Source organism: Coturnix japonica, chromosome 2, assembly GCF_001577835.2.
Source record: "Coturnix japonica isolate 7356 chromosome 2, Coturnix japonica 2.1, whole genome shotgun sequence".
Taxonomy (NCBI): domain Eukaryota; kingdom Metazoa; phylum Chordata; class Aves; order Galliformes; family Phasianidae; genus Coturnix; species Coturnix japonica.
Genome location: NC_029517.1, coordinates 123794536 through 123816819, shown reverse-complemented (window position 1 = coordinate 123816819; position 22284 = coordinate 123794536). Strand labels below are relative to the sequence as shown.

Below are 22284 nucleotides of genomic sequence, written 5' to 3'. Positions count from 1 at the left end.
GGTAATTAATTTATTGAATCATCATCTACGTCAAACTCCCCAAAATACCCTTTTTCTGACCTCTGTCAGACAAATCCACTGCCTTGTCAGAAAATGAGTGGTTAGTTCATTGAGATTTTTCTCCCAAAGCTGGGGATCATTTACGTTTGTAGGCAGTAGCAGCAAAGAAACCCTTTTTCCCCTCTTCTGGTGATTATAAACCCCAATTAGAAAACAAGATTGTTTGATAATGGTAACCATGAAGACATAACATAACATAGGAGCGTAGATGTGATACGCTTCTAATGTGTGCATTGGCATTAATCATATCCTCCCATTTTTAATTCCTTCCTCATAGACGAAGTTTCAGAGACCTACGTTACCCCTCTTGCCCTAAAAATGTGGTCACACAGCATTACGGCTGTGAAGAACGTAGCTGCAGACGTGAGAGACTCACCACTCCCATCATGTCATTTGCTAAAACAAAGTTGCTGTGTGATGTAAGTGCTTCTGTCCCCGTAATACGAGCGGGACATGAAGATTTGCGCCACACCAGACTGTGTCTCTTGATCCCTGTTCAAACCCAGAGAGGAAAGGATTAAGCTTATGTGACAGTGTGTGTTTGCAGAGTAATATGCAATCATCAGTAGAGGAGAAGTGCAGTCCCCAGATTTAAACTACTAAGAAAATGGAATATGAAACAGAGAAACAATAGTCCAAAAAGTCATTTGGTTACAACACAGCAAAGCAATCAACCTTATAACTAGACTTTATTGAAGAAATGATCGTAGATGTGTATTCCCCAGTGCAAACAAAACAGACAAGTGCCCAGGTAGCCCATCAGAGATGGGCAAATCCAGCTCCTTAAGGCATAGCTTACTGGGGTCTCCATGTCCAGGTATGGACTCAAGCCATTTGTGCTATAATAGAAAGCCCTTCTGCCTCTAGCAGCACCAGAGAAAAGCTGATGTTAGGAAACCATGCCTTAGGATTCACACAGATAACGGGAACTTGCTTGCAAAACTGTCAACATGTATGATGGTGGCAGAACTTGGTGATAGTTCCTTGCCTGCCCATACGACCAGTGTTCTTCATGTTATAAGCCTGGTTTACACTGGATATTTGGAAGGTTGGAAGTGATAGTATGAATAAGGGTTACAGTAACCGTCTCAAAACCCTTCTGCCCTCAGGTCCAGCTTGGAGCAGACACGACAATGTCACCCTTGCCTGATGGCAGAGCTTGTGCTGGGCCCTGTACTGGGAAGTGCTGCAGCACTGACCAGCTGGAGGTGGCTGCTTCAGGACAATAGTGCTGAGTAGGGAGGAAAGCCTGCAATAACACCATTAAGGTTGGAAAAGGCCTCTGTGATCATTTTAGTCCAACCATCTACTTACTTAACACCAGTATTGCCAATATTGTCCCTCAGTGCCACATCTCCACATTTCCTGAATACCTCCAATTGTGGGGACTCCACCACCTCCTTTGGCAGCCTGTTCCAGTGCCTGAACACTTTGTCAGAGGAAAAATCTTTCCTAATATCCAACCTGAAACTCCTTTGGTGCAACTTAATTCCACTCCATCTCATCCTATAGAGGCTTCTCAAGCTGCTCAGCTTCCATGTGCATCCTAAAACTCTTAATTCCTCTCGAGCACACCCAGAAACCTGAATATTTCACCATGGTACCCAAAAAACCTCCATCCACTTCAGGTAGCTACCAATTTGCAACCCTGTTTTGGACACGGGTTATTCCCAGCACAGCAGGAGGTACCGTGGGGCGAGGATTCCCCTCCAGCTTCACCAGCGGTGTCTGCACTCCATGCCCTTTGTAGGCTTCGCTTACTGCAAGCAGAGATCTTCGTGGGTCTTGAGGGAACGAGGGCTGAGCAGCCGAACATCGTGGGGGGGTCCCGGCCGGGCGGGGACGGATCCGTCAGCGCCAAGAAGCGGCTGCCCGCTCTCCGCTCACTTCAACAGTGCCACCTAGTGCCTTTTTTCCATCAGTTCAAGTGGAAGTGGGGGGTTGGAAGCTGGGGAAACGCAGTTGAGGGAGAGAAAGAGCCCAGCGGAACGAGTGAAAGCTGCTGGAAGCCGACAGCAGCGGTTGGGCTGGAAGCTGCGGTGCTCCGCTCTGGGTGATCTGAGCGACAAATTCTAGCGACAAACTAACAAATCCGAAAGCATTTTTCAAGTTCTTAAACCGTCTAACGTGTTTTCGGGCTTGTTGTAACAGGAGTGACACGGGTATTGTTAACAGGGGGAGATTTCTATAAGGGTAGTTACTAACAGCAAATGTTTCCGAGAGTGAATGGGTAAAGCAGAATTGGAAACTGCAAAGTTCATCCATTCATAGAGGCAATTCCCTTATTAATAAAAACCAGCAGCTGCAAAGCTGTCCCAGCAGAATAGCGGCGGTGGGAGGGACAAGTCCCACACCCCAAACCCGGAGATGGAGAGAGAGAGGGGGGAATGGGGGCTCCCCCCCCAAGTGAGGGGAGAGGAAATCAGGTGGTGGCGATGGGTGTGTATTGCGTTTCTCCGCAGAAAGTGCAACTTAGCTAATTGAATTCCTGCCTCTGCCAATTGAATTGGTCTTTGGCTGAGATCATTTCAATGGGCAGGGTGGTTGCGTTTTTTTTTCCCCTTCTTACAGGAGTTCGTTCCCTCCCCTCCTCTTCCCATCCTCCGCCTATTAAAACAACTCAAGTCTCACTTGTTAAAAGACCCCATAACGTGGAGAAGGCAGAAAAGCAGCAGCAGCAGCACGAAAGGAACAGACGTCTGGAAAATATTACCCGTTTGCTGCTGCTGCTGCTGCTGAGAACTAAAGCAGCTACGCGGTCCGCGAGGCATCACCAAAGAGCCTTTATCTGATGCTGCACATCCCAAACTTTCAGCCGCTGCCGTGCAACTCCTCCAGGCTCCTGCCCAGCCGGGTTTGAAACAAGGTCTTCAGCTTCGACCACGAGAAACTAATTCCTAATTTATTATTTCTAACTTTTTATTTTTTTAATTATTATTATTATTCGAATAATAATAATAATAATCCCACGACTTCGAACTAGAAACTGAAGACAAATACATTGTAATAGGGAAAACACGTGGGAGAAAATGAGTAGGACTGAATAGCCTTAAGCGATTTTTTTTTTTATTATTATTATTATTATTTTCAGTTTTTAATTATTTTTTTATTCCTGAGCTTTTGAATAAGTCCCTGAAAAAGTGCGATTTGATCTTTTACCTCAAACTTGGAAACTGTTCAGCGGGAGGAACGGTACGTGAGACCACACAGCTGGCTGGAGCCCCTCTATGACCAAAGGACAGCCGGACAAACAAGGTAAGAGATTGACCATCACCCTTCTGGCGTCCCCGGAGAAGGAGCCTCTTTCCTCCTTACCCCACTATTCCATGGAGGAAGGCGGAAAGTGGTCCTCAGACACGAGTGGGGGCTGGGGGAGGATCTTACCGTCTCTATGCTACACCTATTCCAGCAATGAATAGGGCTGCAGTGAGGATGAATGAGGTTTTCAGCTTCAACCCCTCCCTCCGTGTAATCCGTTTAGGATACAGTTGAGCAACACGGTTTAGAAGGAAAAGAAAAAAGAGGGGGAAAAAAAGAACTTAAATTAATAGCGGTTAAATCGATCGAGCAACAGGTTCGGAAGGCATTCGCCATGGTGGGAGGCAGAGCCACCCCCCCAGCTCAGGCCGCCTTCTCCCCTCGCACACAGCGCCGGGAGGGGACGTGACAGCGGCGGCGGGAGGGATGGGACCGCAGGAAGGGAAGCGAGGAAGACGGCTAAGTCCCGCCTCGGAGGGGAGAAACAGCGCGACCAACGTGTCTGGGCGGGGAGGGAGGGACGGCAGAGGCGGGATGGCTGCGGCTGCCCGCGAACTTCCAGCGGCGCTGCCGACTGCCTCCCCCGCCCCTCCGCGCAGCCACCGGCTGGACCCGGGCTGACCGCGGAGCTCGGCGGCGGCACTGAGGGCAGCTCAGGAAGGGTCGACCACGAGGGGTTGGGGGGATGACGGGGGGGGCTTCGCCTGGAGAAGGCAGCCGCAAAGCAGCCTCGCAGCTCCTTCCCCGCTTTCCACGGGGTTCTGCGACCCGCGAGGGTCCCGCAGGCCAGGGGCCACCCCCAGCCCCCCTCCCCACGTGGCAGCGCGGGGGATCCCCCCCGGTGCCCCGCCCACCCCCTGTGACGCACCGCAGCCGCCCACTTTGGCCGCGGCTCCGGGTCGGGGTTCCCCCGCAGGAGCGGCCCCGCGGCGGCGGGCGGAGCCGCGCAGCCCCTGTCCGGCCCCGGGAGCCCTGGGGGCTCCTCGGCCCTGTCCTCAGCGGCCTTTCACTGCACCTGTCCGAGCTGTAGCCTGGAGCTGTGGCCGACAAGCAGCTCTCGTTGCTAGGAGCCTTAATGCTCTTAATTCGATGCCTTAATATCTTGGCAAAGAGGACTGAAAGGGAGCTTAAGGAAGGGCCCACAGTACTACCCCATTCCTGACGGGCTTTGTGTATCTGTTCTTTAGGGCTGGTAGAGAGCCCACATCTCACAAGGCATAGGCACTCATCAGCTCTTAGACCCCATAGACCTCACTGTCTCCTCATAGGTTATCTTCCCATAGGTTCCCATCCACTTCTCCAGTACTGGTGTCACCATGTCAGTACAGCCAGGGCTGTATTCCATTCTAGTAAATCTCATCCTACATGCAAGGGCATCAACGCTTGGGCAAAAGTTTTCCCAGCAGAAAGAGCAGCTGTGCCGGGTTCAGTGGAGCTCCCCATGCCGGCTGCACTACCTGCAAATTCAGCTGGTTATGTTTATGGTATGGCAACAAATCAGATATCCGCTTCATTTAATTACTACTTGAGATTAGTGCATAAAGTGGCAGATTTCTATTCAGTGCAATGGGACTGCTTGCTTGTCTAAGTCAAACATGGTATTACCTGTGTTTGATAAACAGATTGCAAGATAATGAGCTATGCACATCAGACAAATATTTACTCACTGGAGTAAAGCATGCAGTCAGTGCTGTGCCAGTAGTGTCCATGGACTTCATAACCAGCAACCAGAAATCTGTTCTAAACCAGAATATTTGTAACTGTCATCCAAAATGTCTGAATATCAATATGAGTTACTTCTCATATTATTTCTTAGAGTGTTCACTATGAGTTTTTTGCTTTCTTTTGGTTAAGGGGACAACCAGCATTTCAACATCTATATGATGGCAAAATCCACACAGCAGTTACTCACACCACTTAGAGAGTATATTTAGGTGCTTTAGGGGGGAACATGCATTAAGCAGACAGGAGACTTGATTTGCTGATCAAAGACTATGACTGCAGATACAGTTTACCACTATTACCAACCTTGTTCTTTACTTTAAACCTAACCTCAGAGTTAATTGTCATCTTATGTGAGCCCTTTCCAGAAGATCAATGGCATGACAAAATCTGGAAGTGATAAATAACCAAAAGCACCAGATATGGTAACTCTGCTGCAGTAAAGATATACAGATGTAGCGTAACTTCTTGGTTTCCTCTCTGCGGTCCGTAAAACAGAAGAGGCACTTAGGGCAGCTATTTGATGCTCCTAATTATCATGTACCTGGAAGCATTTGTACTTCAAAGGTAAATGATTTACTTTGCCACCAAAATAAGGCTCAGTGTTTCTAAATATTGGATGAAGATTAATAGCAGATAATGTTTGTGTTTAAACACAGAGTATATGTGTGTAAGGCCGCATAAACACATAAGGGCTGCATGCACACACAGCTGTCATTCAGGCAACTTGATCTGTAGAAACCAATGCTATTATGCTCACAAGGGAGTTGTTTTTGTTTTTTTTTTAAAGCTTAAAAAGTTGATATTCTTCCTTTGGTTGTGTGTAAAGCAGCCCTAAGTAACAGCATACACACACACCCACTAGTGTCAGCTCATATGTTGGTATGAGCTCCTCAGTTGTATGAGGAGCTCCATAGGCCTCCAAGAGCCTCTAGCATGGTCCTGACTCCCATTTACAGGTGAGGATGCTGAGGCAAAGAGAGGTGAGTTCATTTGCCTAAGGACACCCAGCAGGTGAATGGCCATTCTAGGAACAAAAGGCCAGTGGTCCAAGTCCTGATTCACTCTCTCTGATTTTCTCCCTTCAAGAAATGCAGTGGTTAAGCAATGATAAATCAGTCAATTTTCATAAGGGAGATTAATAGGTATAATAACTACATCAAATGTACGTTCATAATTTTATCATGAATACTCCAGGGAGGTGGTGGAGTCTCCTTCTCTGGAGATATTCAAGACCTGCCTGGACACCTACCTGTGCGACGTGGTGTAGGGAGCCTGCTTTGGCAGGGGGGTTGGACTCGATGATCTCTGGAGGTCCCTTCCAACCCCTACAATTCTGTGATTCTGTGATACTCCAGAAATAGCTGCTTCACAAAGAAATTTTAATGTTTTCTTTATGCCTGCACTACAGGACTGTAATATAAATTATCCACTGATTTCTCTCTTAAGCAAAACATTTAAGTGCACACTTCTATTTAGTGAGATGGCCAAGTGTTATGCTGAAGCCAAAGCACGAGACTTCAGAGGACCATGACCAGTAGGCAATCAAGAATTCAGCTTCTGTACAGGCGTTTAACAATCGCTTCTGAATGTTCTCACTGCTCAGCACTTCTTGTTACAACAAAGATTTGAAGGCAAGGCTGATATGCAGGTCATCCACGAGGCTGATTTATATTATTTTGGTTTGAATTCTTCATGCTTTGGCTTGAATTGAAAAGTGACACTGAGCACACATGCTGAATTCCTCTTTAATGAAACTAGCTGCAAGATGCACCACAAGAACAGACTGTTTAGACACAAATGGGATTTCAGTCCATGGGGTCTGATTAGACTTGGTTCAGGGTACAAATGGGCAGTGTATGGAGGGTGGAAGTTGGGTCCTCAGTACCACTTGTTCCTTCTTTGCAGATCTGTTCCTGTAGCATTGGCCTACCTGATATATTTGAATGTTGTACATGAGAGACAGACAGTCTCTTAAAAAGATAATGAATGAGCTGCATCCCATGTGTTGCAAGTAAACCTGATTTCATTCTGACCTCTAGTCAGTCACTGGTTCCACACCCTGTGTTAGCAGGTGCAAGGCACCCCATGATTGCTTCTTTGAGCAATACCAGCTAGAGCAGTATAAACAGCCTACAGAGAATACAGGTATGTACAGACATCACTACATATAGACTTTCTGCAAATGTGCTCTGCCGCATTCTCTTTGTCTCCTGATTTTGCAAAGGAATGTACTATGTCCAGGTGTTCTTAGCCACAGCAATCACAGAATCATAGAATGGCTTAGCTTGGAGGGGGGCTTAAAGATCATCTGCTCCCAACTCCCCACCATGGACAGGGCTGCCTCCCACCAAATCAGGCTGCCCATGGCCCCATCCAACCTGACCTTGAGTGCCTCCAGGGATGAGGCATCCACAGCTTCTCTGGACAGCTGTGCCAGTGCCTCACCACCCATGCATGAAAGTCTTATTAATAACCATATGGCCAGACTGTGATATATAATTTTGGAGAGGGAGGCAGGTGCTACTGGTACCCCAGAAGTAAGCACTGTTCTTTGCTGACTAAGTATGCAGTACTAACCAGGGCATTAGAACCTACTGAATTTCCATCAGATGTCTTTATCTTATGCAGTTTAGATTTATGTATTATAACTGCAGTTGGATGCTAGTCTAAATATTTGCTAGAATTAAGCTAGCAATTTATTTATTAATTAAATTATTCATTAAAACATTCATTTAATTTGGAATCTAGGGCATTGCTCAGTATGTGAAAATACTGTGTCTTTAGTGTTACTTTTTCCACCAGTCACTGTGTGTATATATTAATCAACTTCTTGATAACTTAAAATTTTTATGAAAATAATATTAGAAGATAGTAATGTAAAATAAGTTCTCTTCCATCACAAGTGTGACAAAAAACAGTTTCTGGGTCTTTCTGTCACTATGCCAACGCTAAATAACTCACAGGATGGAATCTGATGTCAAATACTTAAAGGGATTTATTTCTTGATTATGCCCTTCATTGCAGCCTTGAGAGCACCACACATGTTTATTGCTTCCTCTTGTACAGTCACAACAGGACATGTTTATACTCAGGACTGCTTGTTGATCCAAAATATGTGTCACTAAATCAGCAACAGCCTAAATAGCATTAGAATCATAGAATTATCAAGGTTGGAAAAGAGCTCTGTGATTAGCTAGTCCAACCATCAACCCATTCCCACCATGCCCACTAAACAATGTCCCCAGCTATTCTTCAGGTCTCCACCACCTCTGTAGGCAGCCTGTTCCAATGCCTCACCACTTTTTAGGAAAGAAANCTACTCCAGCTCCCCTGAAATGAACAAGGACATCTACAGCTACATCAGGTTGCTCAGAGCCCAATCCAGCCTGACCTTGAATGCCTCCAGGAACAAGGACCTTACCACCTCCCTGTGCAGCCTGTTCCAGTGCCCAACCACTCTTTCAGAGACTAAATTTTTTTCTTATATCCAACCTGAACATCCCCTGGCCAACTTGAGGCCATTACCATTTTCATGTTTCATTTCTGCTAGGTAGGCTGTTAAGAACTCACCTGCTCTGTTCATGGATGTAAATAGTTGGAAAATCATGACAGTAAATTGTTCAATAGTAGACTTTGAAACCTCCCTACATTCACTTATTGTGTGTGTACCAAGACTGACCCTATTTACAGAGTCTGTGCTAAAGCATATACTGGTTCAGCACTGCAAGGTTTGATGGATTTGCTCACAAAGGATTTAGGTGTCCAAACTGCAAAGCAGCATTAGCAGTTCTTTCTCAAGCTTCCCATGCAGTGCGTGGGAGATGTAGCATCTCCAAAAGGAGCCTGAGCAGTGCTGATCACATGAGGTGTGTACTGTACACCTACCAAGTAGTCAGCTGTTGAACGGGGCTCAGGTGATGGCAACTTTGAACATAAACATTTCAATCTGGCTGAAAGAATATTGCCAGCACTCAGAGTGATTATTTAGGAAATGCCTGAAAAATAATTGTGGTTTTGAAAGTTAACATCCATGTTTGTCCTTCACCAAGCACTTGACACGTGTATCTTGACTTAGCGTAGTGTTATTTTAGGCTTGCGATTTTCACCCGCAGTGCCATGCACTGCTTCTCTGATAGTACTCGATTCTATCTTTACGTGACAAGTTCAGGAAAATTCTGTCTGGTGTATTATTAAGATGTCCTTTTACACTTCACTGTGTTAGGCCAGGCTAGGTTTTCACAACAGTACTATCTGATCTTAAAATCTCTGATGAGGCTATTCCTACACTCAGTTCTATTATTTGACTCAGCAATTCATCTCTGGCCCCAGACTTGGACAAACATAATTTCCTCTTAACTTCTTGGCTCAGTTATTTGGGAAGGGTGGAGAGTTTTTGGCTTCTTTGTTGTTGTTTGGGCACATTCAAGCTGATACATATCAATTCTGCTGGGCAAGTTATCAATAGATCACGTGTTAAAGTTTGAGAATATTGAGCAACTTTTCCAGACTTTGCCTGAGATTCAGTCGTGCTTCAAAAGACGTGCTTCAATTGCATATACAAAGGGGAAGGTTTCTTTGATGAAAGCCAGGAATTTAGATCAAAACACTGTTTATTTTCCCAAGGTTGACAGTTAAAGGATAAAATAAAATACTATTTTATTAAGACCAGAAATCCATGTCTTGACTTAAAAGAGTGCGTTTTGTGAAGGAGGGAAACTGTGCTGCAATGACAAGATCAGAAAATTCATTTATTTTTTTCTTTTGGTGCAGAAGTGCTATATAGGAAAAGAAAAAAAGCAGTAATAAATTAATATAAAAAGAAGCCTGATACAAGTGTGTAGTCAGTCAAATGTAAATTCTCCAGATCTTAATCTAAATCCTGTGAGCTATACCCATACAAGTGGTCCATTGATTTCAGTCATACAATTCCTAATGTAAGCAGACTTCAGCCCTTCTCACTAATAGGCATGTTCTATTTCTGGCAAGGGAAGAGAAGTTGTGGACCCCAAATGGGAAAGCCTAGTATAACTGAACCATTAATAAAATATTCACCTTGATGTTGGTGACCTTCTGCATACTCAAGGGCATTAATAAACACATAGACTATTTGACTTCAAGGTAATTTAGAGGAGATCCATTACTTAATCTGTTTTCTAAAGCCCATCTATTTTGGGTGCTGCATTTAGTTCACCTACAGTGACAACTCGTATAAGCTGTCTTTTATTAGGCTTCTTGATGACCCCTCATTGTGGAAGACTTTCAGACAGGCCTGAGCAGGGACTGGTGCTGTAGGGTGATTACAGCACCTGTCAGAGCCCAGTCATAAGTATTCAAGGAAGTCCTAGAGATAGGGTCCAATTTCTTTAACGGTGTTTCCAAATATACACTTAAGAGACTTCTTCCTGTCCTGAAATTTAAGACCCTAAGTAGCCAGTGGAAAAAAACATAGTCTTTGCAGTCTCAGACTTTATGCTCACCTGGTTTATTTTTGTTTTCCAAAGTGTTCTGTGTCTTCCTAAGCCTGTAACATTCCAGACAGAAATACAACTGGTGACAGCTATGCTGCTGCACTTTGGTAGTGTTGGGTTTTTGTTTTGTTTTGTTTTGTTTGTTTGTTTGTTTTATTTTTTCTGAGTATTTCACAAGAAAGAGTTAAAGACCTGTATGATGTAATGAAGTGCAGTTCCAGCTTCAGTTTTGGCCAGTAGATGATGAAACACATTATCTGCATGCAAGCAAGATGTTAGCAGCAGGGAAAATATGAATAAGGGTAAGAAAACACAAACATTAAGTCCATTACTTGGAGAGGCTCAAATTCAGCAAAATTTTCAAGCATGTGCTTCAGATTCTTTGACTTAAAGTGTGCTTGCTGGCATAGCCTTATACTGACATTAACTATTTTATGTCCCTAGGGTCAAATGCACTGGCATAAAATATCATTAACTTATTAACTTCCTTTTAATTATTGAGAAAGTTGTATAAAATGGTTAATGTGACTGTCCATAAAAAGCAGTCAAGTAATAGTACATTCTGCCTACCTGCCTTTAAGAGGAAATGGTTTTAAACTGAATGAGGGAAGATTTAGGTTGGATGTCAGGGGGAAGTTCTCTACTAGGAGAGTGGTGAGGTGCTGGAACAGGCTGCCCAGAATGGGTGTGGATGCTCCATACCTGGAGGTGTTCAAGGCCATGTTGGATGGGGCTCTGGGCAGCCTAGTCTGGTATTAAATGGGGCACTGCCTGTGGTGGGTGAGTTGGAGATTCATGATCCTTGAGGTACCTTCCAACCTGGGCCATTCTGTGATTCTGTGATTCTGCCTATGTTTGTCCATCACTTGTTTTGAAAATACTGAGCGCCTTCCATGCTTGCTAGCACTGTCAGAGCTTAGCCTGAAAGATTTTATAACCAGGTAGGCTATGCATGCAGAAGTTGTCGCAGCTGATACTCTAATGAATTTCAGAGTCCAAAGTAAAACCTTGGTTCTGTTAAATGGATGAGTGTTTTTGCAGACAGACTTAATCTCTGTCAAGTGATAGCTTTACACACACATGCTCGTACATGCATATATATCTACATACACAAATGTATGAATAACACATTTTTGCAGTGTTACTGAGAAGACCTTTTAAAGCATGTCTGATCATATAAATATAAATTACAAATATAGTCAGGCATCTGTCTAAAAACATATAAATACATTCAGACATCTGTTTTAAGAATGCCTTTCCAATATTTTTTGCAAACATAACTAAGCAAAAGACGCAATTCAGGGTGGGATGCAGTCATGACACAAACTGGGGGGCAAGCAAAGGCTGCACAGATGTTCAGCTGTTCCTCCCGCCCATGACTATATGAAGCGAGCAGCGGCCTGAAAGCCCCTTCTCCAGCCCCCTCAGGGTAATATGACAGAATCTCATTCAGCAAGCCCAGGCTGACAAATTTAGACCCTGATAAAGGCAGGACTTTCTTTGAGCACATTATGAAGTGTAGTGAAACTCCCTGGTACATTAAGGCATATTTGACTCTTAACACCTAGAGAATACTGCAGAGGAGATATATGTTGAACAGATGATATAGTAAGTCCATGACATGACCAGAAGCACAGGGTGCATCTGCTGGTGCTGAACTCAATGTTGACACCATGTGCGCTCCTGACAAAGTCTTGTACTGGGAAGTGGTAGCTCTGCTAACAGTTTCCATGCTTTTTTTTGCAGATGTATTGTGAGAGGTTTATATGTATCCTGAGAATACTTGGAACCACACTCTTCGGAGTGTCCCTCCTGCTGGGAATCACCGCTGCTTACATTGTGGGCTACCAGTTTATCCAAACAGACAATTACTACTTCTCCTTTGGACTCTATGGTGCTATCCTGGCATCACATCTCATCATCCAAAGCCTGTTCGCCTACCTAGAGCACAGGAAAATGAAGCGGTCGCTAGAGACTCCAATCAAGCTGAACAAAACTGTTGCCCTTTGTATTGCTGCCTATCAAGAGGATCCTGACTACTTAAGAAAATGTTTACTTTCTGTGAAAAGATTGACCTACCCTGGAATTAAAGTTGTTATGGTCATTGATGGGAACTCGGAAGACGACGTTTACATGATGGACATTTTTACTGAAATCATGGGTAGGGACAAATCTGCCACTTATATCTGGAGTAACAACTTCCATGACAAAGGTCCAGGTGAGACGGAGGAGTCTCACAGAGAGAGCATGCAGCACGTATCTCAGCTGGTCCTGTCCAACAAAAGTGTTTGCATCATGCAGAAATGGGGTGGAAAAAGAGAAGTAATGTACACAGCATTCAAAGCACTGGGGAGAAGCGTGGATTATGTACAGGTAGGTATTAAAGCACCAGGTCAGTGCCAATTCAAACACACTTTGAAAGAAAGCAGCTTTTGTATATTTTGTGCCGCATGTTAGAGGCCATCCTAGTCCCTGATGAACACAGTGCTCCTTTCAGTCTGTTTGGAAACAGCTTGACCGTTAAAAGTGTATTTTGCTCCTTTTTAAAATGGTCAGCCTATCTGTGAATGCATTAAATCTACCAGCTATTGGAGAAATATGGAATATCTCCTCAGGCTTCAGTACTTCTCCCTGTGGTTTTGCTTCAGGCAAAGTCAGTGGCCTCCCGAAGACCCCCTCTCTGTTCCTGTAAGTCTAGATCTTGGGTAAAGTTTTGTTTTGTGAGAATTTCAGTGGCCACATATGAGGGCAGGCAGACAAGTATTTGGTGGCACTAGGGAATATCTCAGTGGTAGAGTCTGTGAAAAAGATGGGGATATTTTGAAGCTTTTGACGGCTGTGGAGAGTATTCAATAAAAAAGGTCAACATGCAGTCTTGAAAGAAAGATTTCTTCAGCTAAAGCCTGAAGGAGCTTTTGCTTCATCACTTACAGCTGCATTACCTCACTCACCGCGACTTGGCCTTTAAAGCCCTTATGACACTGTTCACTTAAAAATGAATTAGGCTGAGTTCTCCCTCCCCGTTTCCAAAGCAGCAGAGACACATTTCTTTCCAGCTGCCTTGGATCCTGTGAAAGATTTTCTATGTTTGTGACTTACACATGGAAGCACTCCTCACTCAGGCAAACAGACTGCAGTAAGTCCAGGAGGCCATGAGTGAAGGGAGGCATGTAGAACTAGGCCAGACCCTGAGGATCATTAGTTGTATATATCGGTATATTAGTTGTACATCAAAACTAGTTAGATTTATTCCAGTAAGTCCTGCTGATTACAAGACAATCTTCCTAATTAATCACTCTCAGCATTTTCTGCCCACTCCTGAGATCAGCACATTACTTTGCCTCCATAATTCTCCTCTGGTGGGACAGTCGATATGCTGTCAGTATAGTGTCAGGAACCACCCTGGTCTCAGAACTTTAAGAGTTACTGGAGATTTAAAAGCAAGGCAACAATTTAAAACTCATCCTTGAGCATTTCCAAAACTTTAACTGGTTTATTATCCAAAAACAATGGACTTAAATTTCCCATTGTCTGCAGTTTGATTTTGTGCTGCGAGGGACTGTGATGGGATCAAAAATGCTGTTTTTCTGCATTAACATCATTTTATAATCACTTCCCACTGAAGTATCAGATTGCAGAGAATGAAGGCAGAGAGGAAGCAGATTCATGACAACTTTTCTTTCTCAGTTCAGCTCTTGCATTTACTTGGAAAACCTGGAAAAAGTGTTTCTCTTTCAGCAGTTATACCATAAACTAAGAAAACAGAAGAAATGTTTCTGGTCTCTCTATCAATTAACACTCCTGACCTAGCTCAGAAGTCCCGATGAATGTGTCAGGGACTAACGGGTGACTGACAGCACAGTCACATCCATGTTGCAAATGCATTGCCTTGGTGGCTCTGGTTGGCCACAGTCCTGATGCAGTACAGGTGACATATGGCTCTGTTTTGTGAATTAGTGTAGGCTGAGATTTTTCACACAGCTCTTCAGGGGTATCTTTAGGAATAAATTACTTTAAATTGCACCCACATCTTAATAGCTTAGTAATCTTCATCAATGATCAGCCACTTCAAAAAGTAGACCAGTCAGCATGACTCCCCATGCCTGACACTATGGGCCTCACAGTCCTTAAACTCACTTTAATCCTAAGAGCAGGTGATCATAGCAGACATGTAAATGTAGATAACCAAGATGTTGTTCACTAGAATACTCACACTAAATACCTGAAATCACTTTGAAGGCTTTAATTCCCTGTTGGAGGAGGCACGGGCAAAGCTGGATAGTGCAGTCAGGGTGCAGTTCATCTTGGCTTGATCCACTCATCACAGTGTGAGCTCCGTGGAGCATCTTGGTTTTAAACAGCCACTGGTTGCAGCAAGCATTTGAACAGCATGCTCAGAGCTGAAGGCAGCAGCATGCAAGGTCAGGTGTCCCTTTCATGCAACTCTCTGACTCACAGTGGTAATTTCTGGGTCACCCTGCCCTTATGTAGAAATATGGCAAACTGGCTCTTAGACTGTGCTGGGCCAGGCCCGGCTGGCCAGCCCTTGGTGTTTCATTCAGGTTTCTAAGTTGCTTCTCTCAGGTTATGTCCTCTTTTCACCCAGAAAAACCCCGTCCAGATGGAAAATGACAGCTTGTCCTAGGAACGCAGACATGTCCATGGTGCTGGCATGGCCAGGATGCATGCTGGTCATTTGTAAATAAACCTTGTGTTTTCAAGATTCCTCATCTTATAATAGCAGTGTTGCTCATGACAGGTTTCTTCGCTGTAGATAACTGCATCTGGTGGGTGGGGACTGCTCAGCTACATTGAGTGACAGGCACAGGACTGAAATCCGAGGAGCTGGGGAGGAGACTGACCCAATCTTACTGCTTGTGGCCACAAGAAATGGGACAAGTATCTGAGCCCTGAATACCAACAAACAGCAGATTTGCTGTGCAGAGCAGTCAGTGACAGCTTTGGTCAGGAAGTCCCAGACAGAAATACAGGCATTCTTTCTTCCCTTCATCAAAATTAATGGTGCCTTTCTATCACCATGTGTTGTCATTGATGACAGCTTTCCACCAAAGCTGGAGGAATACATTGGGCAGATTACAAAGGTGCTCCCCAGGCTGAGTCCTCCAAGGAGAGGAGCTGGATGCTCCAAGTTAATGGAAGCTGGAGATGTTTATGGATTTTCTCCTGACAGAAAGATGAGAGCTCTCATCAGCTTTCACCTTTCAGCCTCCAAGTGAGCATGGAGAGGAAACATTTTGGCAGACACTGAGCTGCATCACAACCTGTGCAGCCTGATTATCATAGAATTGTAGAATCATAGAATGGCTTAGGTTGAACAGGACCTTAAAAACCATCTAGTTACAACTCCTCTGCCATTGGCAGGGTTGCCAGCCACTAATCAGGCTGCCCCATCCAGTCTGACCTTGGTTGCCTCTAGAGATGGGGCATCCCCAACCTTTCTGGGCAACCTGTTCCAGCTCCTCACCACCCTGAGTACAAAATTTCTTACTAATACATAATCTAAAGCTCTCCTCTTTTAGTTTAAAGCCATTCCCTCTTGTCCTCTCACTATCAGATCATGTAAAAAGTAATTCAACACTTTGCACTTGGCCTTGTTAAACCGCATTAGGTTCTTATGTGCTCACTTTTTGAGCCTGTCAGGTCCCCCTGGAAGGCTCCCCCACCTCCTATTGTGTCAACTGCAAAACTTGATGTCATCAGCAAACTTGCTTGTAAAATCCCAGTTCAATTCTAGCTCCTAACAGAATCCCTAAAAACTCTCCTCCCCTTCACAGAGCAGGAATAAATACTTCTGCTCCCATGGAGCAAGGGGGCTAAAGACACCAAAAGTAAAACTGATATGAAGCCTTGCTGGCATTTAACTTAATAGCTTACTCATGCAGAGACAGTGACTTCTACCCCTATATTCCCCACCTGAAATCACAGGAATGTGAATTCTGGATAAAGTGGGAGAAGGAGGAGAATTTGTGGGCCAGAAGCTGTCCAGCCAGAAGAGTGTTTCTGGGACAGCCTCCTTCTCAAGGAGCTCAGGGCATCTGCAAAATGAGTGCACGGACTATTGGGGAACTGCTTTCAGCAGCAGCTGGGACAAGGACGTACCCACTTGTTTTAAAAAGGCTGCAGCCCATGTCATTAGCTTCTGAGGAAAGGAAAGCAGCATCAGCTGCCTTGCAGAGTGGCCAGCCTGTCTGAGCCCTCCTCCTACTCTCCAGGGGCAAGCCAGTTCCTAACGTACACAGTGTCTAGTTGACTGGGAGTGTTTGTGTGGTTGAAAAGCCTGTGTATGTCATCTATTTCTGCCCTAGTCTCACGGAGTACTGCACTTTGGGACTTGCTCCTTCTGGTCTTACTTAGATATTTTTATAAGAACGCTGGAGGAAAATAGCAAATGATTTCTGTACATCACTTCTCAAATCCTTGCACTATTAGTAACACACCATACATCCAAATGTACAGATGAGTTTATTCTATAATCCAAAATACGTCTCTTACATGAATTTCTAAATCCTTCTGTGAGTGAAAGAACTATTAGGTTTCTTTCCAGACTCCTAGCTGACTTTTTCCTTTTTTTTCTTTTTTTTCTTTTTCTTAACAAGCATCTGGAATTTAACTCTTCACTTCTTCCCTCACTCCTTTAGCAGCATGAGACATTTAACCAGGGTACTAAAACCATGCAGTCAACACAGGGGAACCCTATGTCAGGGCTCAGCAGGAATCTGCAACACACCCACCAACATTGTCTTGCTCTGTAGTGCCCCATCTCTGAGAGCATCTTTTATTCAAAGCTGTCAGCCCAGTGTGCCAGTAAAACAAATAGAGCTGATAGAGAAGAGAGGATTGTTTCCATGCATGGCTCTTATAAGCACTCAGTTTCATTCAGCAGCACTTCTTGCTGCCTGATACAAATGGACTTCAAAAAGTATCAATACAGATTCCAAAGACAGATTTAATTGCATCCAGGCAAATGTGCCTACAGAGACACTCACCATTCAAGTGATTTTTATTCTCTGTTCAAGTGTACCCCTTAACCAACCCATTTTTGTTCTTGATTGTCTTTCTTGTAGGTCTGTGATTCAGACACAATGCTTGATCCAGCTTCATCAGTGGAGATGGTTAAGGTCTTAGAAGAAGATCCAATGGTTGGAGGCGTTGGAGGCGATGTGCAGGTGAGTACAGTGGGAAGTTTCAGTAAATATCTGTACTGCAATACTTTACCGTGCCTGGAATAGGATTGAATACACAGTGGTATCATTGCAAAGGCTCTTGTAAGACCTTACCCTTTCTATCTGTTGAACAGAATGCTAATTCACAGGTATGAGCACTGTGGTTTTAACATCCATAGAAAGCAGATAAGTATTATTCTCCCCAAATATGTGAAAAATGGAGCATTAGGACTGTCGGGCCTGTTGCTGCATCTTTGAGTATCTGGACATGATTTTCTGTACAAGGTGTCACAGAAAAGCTTTAGGGCACCAGGGAATTGAGGACAGCTCTCCCAAAGCCAAGTCCAGCACCTCAGGCCTTACTTGCTAATATTACTACTCGTAGCCAAGATTGTTACGAATAAAGCCTTTTAGAAATGCAGTGCACTATGCGCTCTGTATTTTTGAGTTTCTTATGCATCTCTGTCAGACGAAACAATGTGAAGCCCTGCAGTCAACTCAGTTCCACTTCTGTGAGGATTTCCAGCTGTTCATTCCTTCCAACACAAATGCTTATGCTACAATTTATAAAAAAATATATGCATATTAACATACCAATTGGCCTTGGGATTGGTTCCTTACTCCTTTTAGGCTTTTATGTGAAACAAAGGAGAAAGGGCAATCTATATGCGCAAACACTTACTGAAGAATGTCCCAGTAGTCAGAAGTATTTCAGGTATGTGGCTCTTAATTCCAGAAATTAAGATTCCTACAGATGCCTGAATATCTTTGTTGCTCTGGTCTGATCACAAACTGATCTGAAAAGGTGGATGTGAAGGTTTGGGCGCCTGCATTTGCCTTTACCTCCACTGAGAGTTCAAACTCAGATTGTAGCTATACAGCATTTTAAGAGGATGCCTGAGCTTCAGGTGAGCTTTGGGGCATACGGAACAGAAGGACCGAGCTGTTCATATGAGATGAAGCATGTCTGTTGGAATATCATAGTATGTCTTGGGGCATAATAACAATGCCAGTACTCCAGAATCAACTCAAACTAGTCTGTTCCCCATAGGACCTAATGTCACAGATGGGATCACAGTCCAGGATCAAACACCCAGGGCAAACCTTTAATGACAAAAAATGTAAGCTGAAGTCCACGTGTTCAGCCTCTCATATCCAGGCATAGTTTTAGGAGGGCTGGAAGAAGTTCTGTGAGAAGCACAGCTGTTCATAAGAGGGGGAGAGATGCAGAAAGCCACTTTTGGACTTCTCTTTCTCCTGGGAGAGGCTGAGCCCAGCAGGTTCTTAACTGGGGTTGAAGAGAAAGGAAAAATGAGCCAGGAAGGAAGGTTCTTGGTGGAGAAGAGGAAAGGTTGTGAGAAAAGTGATCATTTTTGTGGATAAGCCTCTTGAAAACTTCAAGACTTGCCTTTCGTGTCAGTGTCCTGGACTGTGTAAGGTTGGTAACGTGTTTGACTTAAGAGCGAGGCTCCCCTTATATTTTAGCTATCAGTACTCCAGTTTCTGCAAATTGCTTTTTGATCCAGTGTGTATAATATCCTTCTCAAGAGCTCATCTAAAATGCCAACTTCTTGTATTTTACAGATTTTGAACAAGTATGATTCCTGGATCTCCTTTCTGAGCAGTGTGAGATACTGGATGGCATTTAATATAGAAAGAGCCTGCCAGTCCTATTTCGGCTGTGTACAGTGCATCAGTGGACCTCTGGGAATGTACAGAAACTCTTTACTCCATGAATTCGTGGAAGATTGGTACAATCAAGAATTTATGGGCTCCCAGTGCAGCTTTGGAGATGACAGGCATCTAACTAACCGAGTGCTAAGTCTGGGCTATGCAACAAAATACACAGCTAGATCCAAGTGCCTTACCGAAACACCAATAGAGTATCTCAGGTGGCTGAATCAGCAGACCCGCTGGAGTAAGTCATATTTTAGAGAGTGGCTTTATAATGCAATGTGGTTCCACAAGCACCATTTGTGGATGACCTATGAAGCTGTAATCACTGGATTCTTTCCTTTCTTCCTTATCGCTACAGTCATTCAGCTCTTCTACAGGGGAAAAATCTGGAACATCCTCCTTTTCTTGTTGACCGTTCAGTTAGTAGGCCTGATAAAGTCTTCCTTTGCCAGCTTCCTTAGGGGCAACATTGTCATGGTTTTCATGTCACTCTACTCAGTGTTGTATATGTCAAGTTTACTGCCAGCAAAGATGTTTGCAATTGCCACGATAAACAAAGCAGGGTGGGGCACATCAGGAAGAAAAACCATTGTAGTTAATTTTATAGGACTCATTCCAGTCTCCATTTGGTTTACAATCCTCCTAGGTGGCGTAATTTTCACTATCTACAAGGAATCAAAAAAGCCATTCTCTGAGTCAAAAACAACAGTTCTCGTCATTGGTACAATCCTCTATGCATGTTACTGGGTTCTTCTGTTGACTTTGTACTTGGTTCTTATCACCAAATGTGGCAGGCGGAAGAAAGAGCAACACTATGACATGGTGCTAGATGTATGATGTTTCTGTGGGAAGTTACCCACGGATTTCTAAAGCAACCCAAGAACCTTGTAGTATCTGTGGCATGGGACGAATGTTGCCAAGGGAAATGGATCACTGCTGCTGGGAATAGGACATTTATATTCCTCTGGGTTCATTTTCATCCTGCCAAAGTAAGAAAATCAAAAACAATCGAAAATGATTTTTTATTATTTCTTTTTCCAAGGGGGACAAATCAAACCACACCGTTTCAACCTGTTCGCATGAAAATGGGAGAACTTCTTTGTTTATGCACTTTTTTACTGTGCATACGCCTGACAGTGTTACGTTCTATATACCTCACTGGTCATGCTTATGTGTGGACAGGAAGAAAAGGAGTTTGGAGAATCAAGAAAAGGATCTTACCACCCCTTGCAACCTAATTTATGAACTTCTCTTTTTTATAGTTCTTTTTATAGGAAGGGTCTTTTGTGTTAGGCTGCCAAATGTAATGCCAAAGGTAAATTTTAAGAGGCCATTGGCTGAGCTGTATTTTTATATTATTGTATTATTTGTGTGTGTGTATTTTTAAGCCAACTCTTTTTTTTTTTTTTTTTTTAAATCACATATTTTATATTTTACTATCTGCCAAAAAAAAAAAAAAAAATTGTGTCCCCAACATTTTGTTCTTTAGCCTCCTAAAATATATTTGGAAAAAAAGAATAATCAATTTCTCCCCCAGAATTACACTGATTTAATGTTGTTCACAATAGAAAGCATAAAAAATCCCTCTGCATATTCGCAACTGATGAATGGTTATTTCTATGAAAAAGTATTTAAAAGTACTCTTTGAAGACATTTACGAGGAAAGGCCCAACATTGTCAGTTTTTGAATACAAGCCTATTTGTCCATAAAAAAGGCCAAATGGGGTAGATATGTGCAATCTGGGGCTTTGCTTTGTTTTGGATAACATTGTAATAGGGAAATCTACTTTGCTGAGAGCATAATATCTCTGGCATGCATGATGGATAGCCATTTGATAAACCAGGCCTTGACACTATTGGAAAAGGTATTGCTATAGGAGAGCTCCCACTGATTTTATATGTGATTTGAAGAACCACACGCTTCTCATCTGAAGAAATACTGGACACCCCAAACTGTTATTGACTTCACTGATGGCTGTAATCTTTCAGTGGCCAGCAGATAGTTCTGATTTTTTAGTTAAAAAAATACATGAAGGGAAAACGTATCAACACTTTCAAAATGTGGGTGCCTTACTATAAAACATCTGCAGTGCCCTTCATAGAGTTTACAAATATTATAAACATTACCTTCTCTGACATCCAGCATAATACAGACCCCTGTTCTGAGCCCAATATTTCGTGCCTGACTAAAGCATATCTACCAGAAAAGAAGCCAACTTGTATCCAAAAACATCAAGTCTTAACAAATTCATCACTTCCTTGGTGCTTAATAGTCCACTTTGGACATTTATTTTGGACCACGGTTTTGTGAAATAACACTCAGGACTAAATTCTGCAGTCCTTCACCAGCCAAAGGAATGTGGCATAAAGCCCTAATACATTTTATAAAGAGCAACAGAATGCCAACTGCATACAGATATATGCCCTTTTTAGATTCTGGTATTTAAAGCACTGTGGTAAAGCAGAAATCAGCATATGATGCTTAAAGAACTTAGAAGCATTTTCAGCTTCTTTTTTTTTATGCAGACATGAGTAGATTCTGCTGTAGAATGAACTGCACACACACTACCTTATTTGTTTGATTATCTTGAGGTACATGATTGCTTGAAAGTCATACTAATTTTATGTTAATGATTGGAGAGTTGATTCATGTTGATTAAAAATAGAACAGTATTAAAAAATGCAAAAGAAAGAAAAAAAAACAACAAAAAAACTTGACTATGCCTTTTAACTATTTATGATGTAAGTTAAAGCTTGGGTTAACATTCAAATGTCAAATAAATCCTCTCATTCTATAAAAAAATGAATTAATTGCCTGTATTTATTCTAGCAATTTATTCTAGCAAATGTACTTCCAATATAGGTTGTATAGTATAATTGTTACTTTCATAAATAAAATATTTTTGATAAGA

At 43.2% G+C, this 22284-nt stretch overlaps 1 protein-coding gene across 1 annotated transcript; it reads left to right on the top strand.

Annotated features, from left to right (window-relative positions):
• Positions 1-1994: 1994 nt before the first annotated feature.
• Positions 1995-22284, top strand: HAS2 (hyaluronan synthase 2). The gene is made up of 4 exons (XM_015856238.2): positions 1995-3315; positions 12258-12884; positions 17597-17698; positions 19280-22284. The coding sequence occupies exons 2-4, from the start codon at positions 12258-12260 to the stop codon at positions 20207-20209; spliced, it is 1659 nt and encodes a 552-aa protein (XP_015711724.1). The 5' UTR covers positions 1995-3315; the 3' UTR covers positions 20210-22284.